This window comes from Oncorhynchus masou, chromosome 19, assembly GCF_036934945.1.
Source record: "Oncorhynchus masou masou isolate Uvic2021 chromosome 19, UVic_Omas_1.1, whole genome shotgun sequence".
Taxonomy (NCBI): Eukaryota; Metazoa; Chordata; class Actinopteri; order Salmoniformes; family Salmonidae; genus Oncorhynchus; species Oncorhynchus masou.
In genome coordinates, this window is record NC_088230.1 from 6,080,559 (window position 1) to 6,090,507 (window position 9,949).

General features: G+C 44.9%; 1 protein-coding gene across 1 annotated transcript in view; it reads left to right on the forward strand.

Moving 5' to 3' along the window:
• Positions 1–1,560: 1,560 nt before the first annotated feature.
• LOC135505510 (syntaxin-binding protein 5-like) overlaps positions 1,561–9,949 on the forward strand; it is a 135,115-nt gene continuing 126,726 nt past the window's right edge. Inside the window, exons 1-2 of the mRNA XM_064924585.1 lie at positions 1,561–2,088; positions 6,666–6,763. Of these exons, the coding sequence (XP_064780657.1) occupies positions 1,948–2,088; positions 6,666–6,763 (239 nt within the window). The 5' untranslated portion in view covers positions 1,561–1,947. The remainder of the gene's footprint in view (positions 2,089–6,665; positions 6,764–9,949) is intronic.

Here is a 9,949-nt window from a genome sequence, read left to right on the forward strand (position 1 = left end):
AATTCAAATAAATAATCAGAAATAATATGGATTTTAAACATGTATGTACCTATAAGTGTCTTATATCGGCTGGAATCTTAAATTCTTGTTCATCTAACTGCACTGTCCGATTTACGGTAGCTATTAGAGCAAAAACGTGCCATGCGATTGTTTGAGGACAGCGCCCCACATCAAAATATTGTTCCACCGGAACAGGTGCACATATTAGAGTGGCCTTTTATTGTCCCCAGCACAAGGTGCACCTGTGTAATTACCATGCTATTGAATCAGATTCTTGATTTGCCACACCTGTCAGATGTGTGGATTAACTTGGCAAAGGATCACAAAATTTGAGAGAAATACGACTTTTGTGCATATGGAAAAATTCTGGGATCTTTAATTTTTGCTCATGAAACATGGGACCACCACTTTTTATGTTGTGTTTATATTTGTGTTCAGTATAAATCCGGAATCACAAAAAATGTGATATTTTAAAATGTAGGTGTTGCATATTACTCTATAGTAGAGCTATGCAAACACCACAATTGAGTTCCTTATTACTTTTAAAAGTGTTCATTTAATACTGGTACAGTCGGACTCATATGTTCCCTGAAAATAGTGTACAGTTTACACTTTCAGAGTTAAATGTACTCCATTGATTTTGGTGTGTAGTAAGGCCAGTCAGGTGCACTACCACTGTATGTAATAATGATCTATCTGGTGCTTGGGAAGGCTGTGGTGGTTAAGCCAAACAATAAGGATGGGAGAGGGAGAATAGAGAAGGATAGAGGGAGAGGAAAGGTGGGAGAAGACAAGAAGGGTGGTAGCAAAGACAGAGGTAGAGAGAGAGAGAGAAAGAGAGAGAGAGAGAGAGAGAGAGACATAGCTTCCCACCATAGAGCAGAACAGGGCGAGCAGAACAGAGCAGAGCAGGAGGTATCAGGTGTGGAACTCGGGAGTGTAAACACAACCATTACTTCCACCACTGTGCTTCAGTGTCTACTTCAGTGTGTGTGCCATAGGCGCCTGGTGCGTGTGTGCCAACACAGTCCACAGGTGCCCACGCAATATCAGTCAGGCATGAGAGCGACCCACAAAGCTTTTGGGGATCTTAGCACCCTTTAGGGATTGTTCTCTTCTCATGAGAAACAGGGAAAATAAAGCAAGGTTCAAATAAAATCCTCACAGTGATCACCATGGATAATGAATGAGCTGTAAGTGTGGTGTTTTAATATTGATGTGGGGCGTATGTACAGCCAAGCCTTGTCAAGGTGAATAAGGTTGCCTGTCTGTCTGTCTGTCTGTCTGTCTGAGCATGTCTGTCTGAGCATGTCTGTCTGAGCATGTCTGTCTGTCCCGATGCATCCAAATATCACCAGGTGCTGTTCACCCTACCCTCAGTGTGAATGTGTATGCGTGTGCGTACGTGCACACGTGTGTGCGAAATAGAATGAGATAGAGACGGAGAAAGAGGTGGGAGAGAGAATAAGGTAGAAAAGGAAGAGAGCGAGATAAATCCTGCCTCTGTAGCAAGGGCAGAGAAGGAGATGTATACGGGAGCAGAGGCGCTTCTATCAAATATCCGGTTGCTGAAATGCGCAGAAGCACCGCTGCAGCTGCGTTCCGCGTTGACTGAGCAGAGAGGGGAGGGAAGGGGAGAAAAAACGGAGAGAGCGAGCGAGCAGCGTAGACGCAGTGGGACACGGAGTCAGAGAAGACTACACCGACGCACATAGCCACACAACAAATAAATAGAGAATCGACTCGAAATTGCGCGTCAACGAGCCCGACCCGAGCGGTGTGCGGCCGAAACCCTTTTCACCATGGAGACTGCGGTAAAAACAAAATCTAAAATGTGAGATTTACGAAGGCAATCAGAAGAGAGCGAGAGAGTGGCTTTACCCCCTTATCTTGCGCTGGTGATTTCAATTCTGTGCTCCGTCGTCGTCGCAGTGTTTCTGGGGTAAAATGAAGAAGTTTAACATCAGGAAGGTACTGGACGGCCTAAAGGAGCAAGCGTCTTCCTCGGCTTCGTCTGGCCAGTCGGGCACCCAGGAGAACAATTTGATGCAGGAGACCCTTCAGTCCGAGAATTTTCAACTCTGCAAGGTGGGCGAGTCAGATGCATTTTATTATGCAGCTGTATCAAACATTTCTGTATCAAACGTCTCTATTTTCTTACTGCATATTGGCCGCCGCGTCTCTCGATATTGATAGACTACTTAACGCGCCGCCCCCTATTACTATTGATAGCCTACATCTGTTATCATCTGATGAACGGTTAAACTACTATAGCTGACCACCTGCGTTTGCCTGGTCTTTTTCATAAACATCTGTTATGTAAAGGTGTTATAATAATGATAATATAGTTTGCTTCATAGGCAACGCCATCTGTCAATTCCCAGTGTTTGTTAACCCAGCTTGTAAAATGCGCATATGGCGAATGCGTTTAGAGATCTACCAAGATAGAATAGGCTTTCCATCATAATTTAGCGTTTGTTTCTATACATCTCAGCATTAGCCTATATAGTCCTACCTTTATAACGATCTAATAAATGCATAGGCCTACATATATCCCCCTTCCGTTCAAATAAACTGGTTTCATCGCTCATACCATCTGCACTTCCCATGAACTGTCACACAGAGGGGTTGGGATTAAACAACCCGTTTCTTGCATAATGGGTAATGGATTAACATGTCAATCGCTGGGTCCCGAGCCGGTTGATACAGTGGCTATCAGTCTCCCACCAACACTCACCTTCCAGTTCACACACCCGATTGCCTCATTGATCCATAGAATAAGGCTGCGTCTGACATTTCGACCCGTGTTATCATGCACTGGCTCCCATTATTCATGGGATAGGTCTTGACAGAAGAATGGATGGGGTTAATAAGAGCTCACATTCGATTGACATGCACGCACTGCCTGCACATCAGCTGGAACGAACGTAGCCCATCCTTAGGACGTCACTGCAAATCTATATTATCGTTGATACATAGGATACGTTGCTTTCTATTCAAATGGACAACCCCTTGAATTTTTGACTATTTCTCACCTTAATTCAATTGTCATGTTTGGGCCAGGCCAAGATGACCTGAACACGAGATTGAATTGAACACCTGTATAAGAGCTATTTTATTACACATGATCACGATCATGCAGCCACAGCTTCAAGTTCACGGCAATGTGCTGTAGTCCCTTGACTATCCAATACCTCAACCCATCTGCAGAGTTGAGCACAGACTTTTTTTTCAATGAAATCCATACTTTTTAATAAATCGTTTATCAAATTCCACTGGGCAAAAATGGGTTCAATCAACGTTGTTTCCATGTCCTTTCAACCCTCCAAATATATGTGATGACGTTTAATCAACATGGAAAACTGATTGGATTTGCAACCACTGACTGTGGGATGTAGCCACTGGTGATAGTATTGATTTGTTTATTAGGATCCCCATTAGCTGTTGGGAAAGCAGCAGCTACTCTTCCCGGGGTCCACACAGAACATGAAACATGACAAGTAACAAAACACTGATACACTGATAGACAAGGACAGTCACACACATTTAAAACACAACAACAACAACAAAATGATACAAACAATACAACAAGAAAAAAACATGTTTGTGTGTCTGTGTGTGTTTGTGTGTGTTTCCAACACAGTCCCACCTTTCCATGAGAGGTTGTTCAATTCTCTTGTCTGTTAATGGTCTGTATGATGCCCTGTTTCATGTTTTGTGTGGACCTCAGGAAGAGTAGCTGCTGCTTTCCCAACAGCTAATGGGGATCCTCATCAAATGTCAAATACCAATACTTTTTTCAAAGGTCATTTTGATGTTTGCTTGAGTTAATAGAGATGGAAGGATGTTCCATGTGATCATGGCTCTGTATAATACTGTGCGTTGCCACGACTTCATTTGGACTTGAGGACAGTGATGAGACCCATGGCGGCGTGTCTTGTGGGATATCTACAGGTGTCTGAGCTGAATGTTATTTGATTATGCAGAGAATCTGGAGTTTTCATCACAGTGATATTTCTCATAAAAACTAGAAGAGAAGAAGTTGATCTCTCGTCAAACCTCAACCAGGAAATGACTGGCATGTTGTTGACGTTAATGCTGTGTGTGAAAGGCATGCTGCTCTGTTTGGAACCAGCTGCAGCTTTGCTAGGTCTTTCTTTGGTGCGCTTGACCATATTGCCAGACAGTGATCAAGATGGGACTAGGCCAGATCCTAAACAACTAGTACAGTTGATTTTTTGTGTAAAAAACGTAGAACATCTTGTTATAACAGACATACCCCTCCCCAGCTTCACAACAACTTTGTCAATATGACTTGACCATGATAATTGACCATCCAATGTTATACTTAGGAGTTTAGCCTCCACAACTTGCTCAATGGCAACACCCCAACTCCAATTGAGGTTTAGGTCTTAGAGAATGTTTTGAAACAAATACAATGCCTTTACTTTTAGATGTAATGATAATAATAACAATTCATTTAATTTGTAAAGTGCTTTTCTCACACCCAAGGTGCTAACAAAAATATACAAAAGAATAATTAGAACAATCCAAAACACAGAACACAGATAACAATCAAAGCTATATACAGTTGTCGTCAGATCCGGGAGACATGAGAACAGGGTTAGCAGAGGTCCTTGAAGGCTTTTCGGAACAGCAAGGTCTTGGGCTGTGCCTTCAAAAGAGGACAGAGACTCCTCAGCCCTAATAGTGTCTGAAAGTGCATTCCAAAGCTGCGGAATCATGCAACTGAAATCCCTGTCATCCATAGCTTTAAATCTGCTGCAGGGCTGCTGACAGGAGACGGACCTGGAGGAGTGAAATGTGAATTATAGATTTGTCATTGAATGCAAGTCTAAGAAGAGGTAGATTTGTTCTATGTGCTCTATTTCTATGCCTTTTCCATCTTTTACTTCTGATTTTGTACACCAGCTTCAAACAGCTGAAAATACTATATTTTTGCTTATTGAAAATACATTTCACAGCATTTTAGATGGTACAATGATTTTCTACACTGTACAATGCTTGTTTTGTCATGTCAACACAAATTTGGTGAACTATTAGAATTTTAGCAACCAAGAAATGGTGGAGCGATTTCTGCATATTGCACCTTTTAAGACCACTTTATTAGTAATCATCCATTCTGATACTGACTGTAACTTTTTATTTAGAATTCAGTGAGATCACTGGCTTTGGGTGCTGACATGTAGTGTGTAAAATCATCCATACATAGTCATTCTAGCTTTGTGTAAGACCAGTGGCAAATAATTTGTAGAAATAGAGAAGATTAACGGCCCAAGGGAACCGCCCTGATGGACACCGCACTGTACATACCTGATGTTAAAAAAACTTTAATTGAAGAACACTCTGTGTTCTATTGGATAAATTGACGTTTCATTAAAAAGTATGGATTTCAGCAAACAAGGGTACACAACAACAGAGGACATACATAGGTAAGGGTTGAAGAATTTCGACCAAATAGCGACTCTAAGAAGTTGTAGGTTCATTTAAAAACTCTAGTCTGCACTCAACTCCGTGGAGCAGTTGAGGTGCTTGGCTACCCCTTGACATGACATTAGGCATACATACCGTTTTTTTTTTTTTTTTATCTCTTGGAGCGATGGTAGCCCAGCGTTGAGTGATGCTGCTCATTTCTACATGGCACAGTTTTGTGTGCTTTAACATGAATATTAGTTAATGCTCTTGGGAAAGATTAATATCATTAGGCCTACATAATGTAAATGATTTGTGGTAGCCTATATCATCGACTTGAAAATGCAGGGCTATTTGTGACATGTGACATCCATCGCAAGAGTGCACAAGGGTTTCAGCATTTGCGCTGGGCTAGACCCGTGTAGGCCTAATATCTGGAATGGTTGGCTCGAACAGCCGAAGCTACATGTCGCCAATTATTTTCATGAAAATACAAATAAAACTAAAATAGGTCTTGCGGTTTTGATCCAGCCGGGTCATGGAGTGTCATAATTGGGTTGGCGCTCCAGGCGCATATGGTCGTGGGAAATGATCCTAAGCCCAGCCCGTGTTTCCGCTGCTGCCTGCGCTAGGGCAGGTGTCTGCTACAGTGGAGTGGCTCTTACGTAATATGCTTTAGCACTCTGCTCTGCTCTGGCTTTAAGCAAACAAGTAGGCTACAACAACTCGCCGACTGACTTGCCGACTGATGCAATAGGCTCCAGCAGCACCAGCATATTGTGGTAGACCTGTCACGCCCCAAAGTGATGGGTTTTATTGCTGTGTTTTATTTCTACAGTAGTAATGTAATCACGACTAGTTGCTATGTGGGAGACGCCATCAAAAGTTGATGGTGTTGTTACTATTATCTGAAAATGGGCCTATGCACACACAATATGATGCAACCTAACTGCTACGATAAAAAAGAATCCCACATAAAATGCTAGTTCTTTCTAGGGTCATTGCTGTTGTGCTCATTGTGTTGCTGTATATTTTTGTTCATTTGCCTGTTCATTTCAAGTGTTCATTCACAGACTTCAAATTGCGGTTTGAGTACGTATATCGATTATATTATTTGGACACAAAACTAACGTTACTCTGTTGTGGGAACGCTCATGAAAATTACCTCTAACCATGATTTACCTGTTGTTTCCGCATCGCCCTGATTTGCTGCCCTCTCATTGGATGCCCAGACTGTCCGTCATGGCTTCCCCTATCAGCCGTCGTCCATGGCCCATGACCCAGTCCAGAAGATCCTGGCCATTGGGACCCAGAGTGGGGCCCTCAGACTGTATCCTTTCTGTGTGGAGCTGTGTTTAACTCCATTGATTTGTTTGTGTTTTTGTACCCTGGGTTCCTGGGGAAGGACCTGCATGGGGCTACTCTTAGCCCAGAACAGCAGCAGGTAGGTGGGATGTATGGATAGATGGGTGGATAGACAAATGGATGGATTGATTAGAAAGACAATTAGAATGTCCTTGGAAGAACAGGCTGAGCTCATGTTTTCGTATGTATAATCAGTCTACCCATATGTAATAACACATCTTACAGTATAATTGCGTGTTACATTCTAAAAATAAAAAATCCTGATATAGAGCTAGCAGCCTGTTTACAGGGCCAACAGCTTGCTGTGCTTCACAACACAAAGCAGTGGAATGGCACCACAGGGAGCCATAGCTACAGAGAGCACCCTCCCACTAGCTCGCCTCCTGCCTGCCTGCCTCCTGCCTACCTGCCTCCTGCCTGCCTCCTGCGTGCCTGCCTTTCTGCCTGCCTGCCTCTCTGCCTGCCTCCTGTCTGCCTCTTTGCCTGCCTGCCTCTCTACCTGCCTCATGTCTGCCTGCCTGCCTGCCTCTCTGCCTCTCTACCTGCCTGCCTCCTGCCTGCCTGCCTCCTGCCTACCTGCCTCCTGCCTGCCTCCTGCGTGCCTGCCTCTCTGCCTGCCTGCCTCTCTGCCTGCCTCCTGTCTGCCTCTCTGCCTGCCTGCCTGCCTCTCTACCTGCCTGCCTCCTGCCTGCCTGCCTCTCTGCCTGCCTCCTGCCTGCCTGCCTCTCTGCCTGCCTGCCTCTCTGCCTCTCTACCTGCCTGCCTCCTGCCTGCCTGCTTCTCTACCTGCCTGCCTCCTGCCTGCCTGCCTCTCTACCTGCCTGCCTCCTGCCTGCCTGCCTCTCTGCCTGCCTGCCTCCTGCCTGCCTGCCTCTCTACCTGGCTGCCTGCCTCTCTGCCTCTCTACCTGCCTGCCTCCTGCCTGCCTGCCTCTCTACCTGCCTGCCTCTCTACCTGCCTGCCTGCCTCTCTGCCTGCCTGCCTGCCTGCCTCTCTGCCTGCCTCTCTACCTGCCTGCCTCCTGCCTGCCTGCCTGCCTCTCTACCTGCCTGCCTGCCTCTCTACCTGCCTGCCTCCTGCCTGCCTCCTGCCTGCCTCCTGCCTGCCTGCCTCTCTACCTGCCTGCGCCAGGCCCCTTTACTGTTCCAGCGTGTGTTCTCGCTGAAAAACAACTCATTCAGGTGTGATTAAGGGGCGGACAAGTGGGCGGCGACATGCCTCTGTCTCTCTGCCTGTCTTTGTTTGTCTTTTTGTCCCCTCATGCTGTCTGTCTCTCTGCCTGTCTTTGTCTGTCTTTTTGTCCCCCCATGCTGTCTTTCTGTCTGATGTCTGCCTTTGTTCCTGCTTGCGGTCTTGTACAAGTGGTCTTCATTTCTACTTATATCTGAATGAGATGAGGCAAAACAATCTCAGTTCTAATAGGTGCAGGATAACGGTGTTGATCTATTTGCATTGATATTAGATTGGTGTCAATCAAGATGTAACCATAGAGTTGTTGATATGCTGTTCAGTTTACATTGATGCAATATGTGCTTTCTTTGACTACTTCAGTTGATGTTGAACTGTCAGTGAATGGTTCAGGGTTTGACAATTCTTCCTCCTCACTGATGTTGGTAGCTTTGAATTTGAGAGAATAGAAAAACGTCATGACTTCAGTCAGCTCTTTGAGTGATGTGGAATAGACAGAGATAGGTTCTTATCTCTGGGAGAGGAAGGTGAATGGAGAGTCATGCAACTGCCTGCGCTTTTCCCTTTTTCGATCAGTGCTCTCGACGATGACTCGGCTCGCTCTTGCTTAATCTGATAACGATGATGCCTGGTAGGAAAGACATGCTCTTATTGTTACTTTTTTATTTGTCCTTTGATGAAGATGATTTGGCTGAGGGTCTAGTAGTAGACATGTGTTATAGCTGTAGTTGTGTAGCCCTTTGCTTAAAGTACGTCTTTAGCTTCGTGCTGTAGCACTAGATTTGTCTCTGTGGCACTGAGTCTGATTGTATTAGCCTTATAGGACTACTTGCTCGCTATACTTGTAACTATGTTCTGTAGCAATCCTTGCAGCTCTAGCTCTTTGTCTGTTGTGTGGCTGTATACTATAGCCTTAGGTCTTTGATGTTCTGTCTGTCCTGTAGCTCTGTGTCTGTCTGTAGCTCTATCTCTGTCCTGTAGCTCTATGTCTGTCCTGTAGCTTTATCTCTGTCCTGTAGCTCTATCTCTGTCCTGTAGATATGTTTCTGCCCTGTAGCTCTATCTCTGCCCCGTAGCTCTATGTCTGTCCTGTAGCTTTATCCCTGTCCTGTAGCTCTATCTCTGTACTGTAGATCTGTTTCTGCCCTGTAGCTCTATGTCTGTCCTGTAGCTCTATCTCTGTCCTGTAGCTCTATATCTGTCCTGTAGCCCTATGCCTGTCATGTAGCTCTGTCTGTCCTGTAGCTCTTTCTCTGTCCCGTAGCTCTGTTTCTGTCCTGTAGCTCTATGTCTGTCATGTAGCTCTATCTCTGTCCTGTAGCTTTATGCCTGTCATGTAGCTCTATGTCTGTCCTGTATCTCTATCTCTGTCCTGTAGCTTTATGCCTGTCATGTAGCTCTATATCTGTTCTGTAGCTCAATGTCTCTTCTGTAGCACTATCTCTGTCCTGGAGCTCTATGTCTGGCTCGTAGCTCTATGTCTGTATTGCAGAGCTATGTATGTCCTGTAGCTCCATGTCTGTTCTGTAGCACTATCACTGTCATGTAGCTATATGTCTGGCTCGTAGCTCTATGTCTGTATTGCAGCACTATGTAGCTTTATCTCTGTCCTGTAGCACTATCTCTCTCCTGTAGCTCTATGTCTGTCCAGTAGCTTTGTTCCTATCCTGTAGCTCTATGTTTGTCCAGCAGCTCTATGTCTGTCATGCAGCTCTATCGCTGTCCTGTGGCTATATGCCTGTTCTGCAGCTCTAACTCTATCCTGTAGCTCTATGTCTGTCATGCAGCTCTATCGCTGTCCTGTGGCTATATGCCTGTTCTGCAGCTCTAACTCTATCCTGTAGCTCTATGTCTGTCCTGCCGCTCTATGTATGTCCTGTAGCACTATCTCTGTCCTGCAGCTCTATGTCTGTCATGCAGCTCTATCGCTGTCCTGTGGCTATATGCCTGTTCTGCAGCTCTA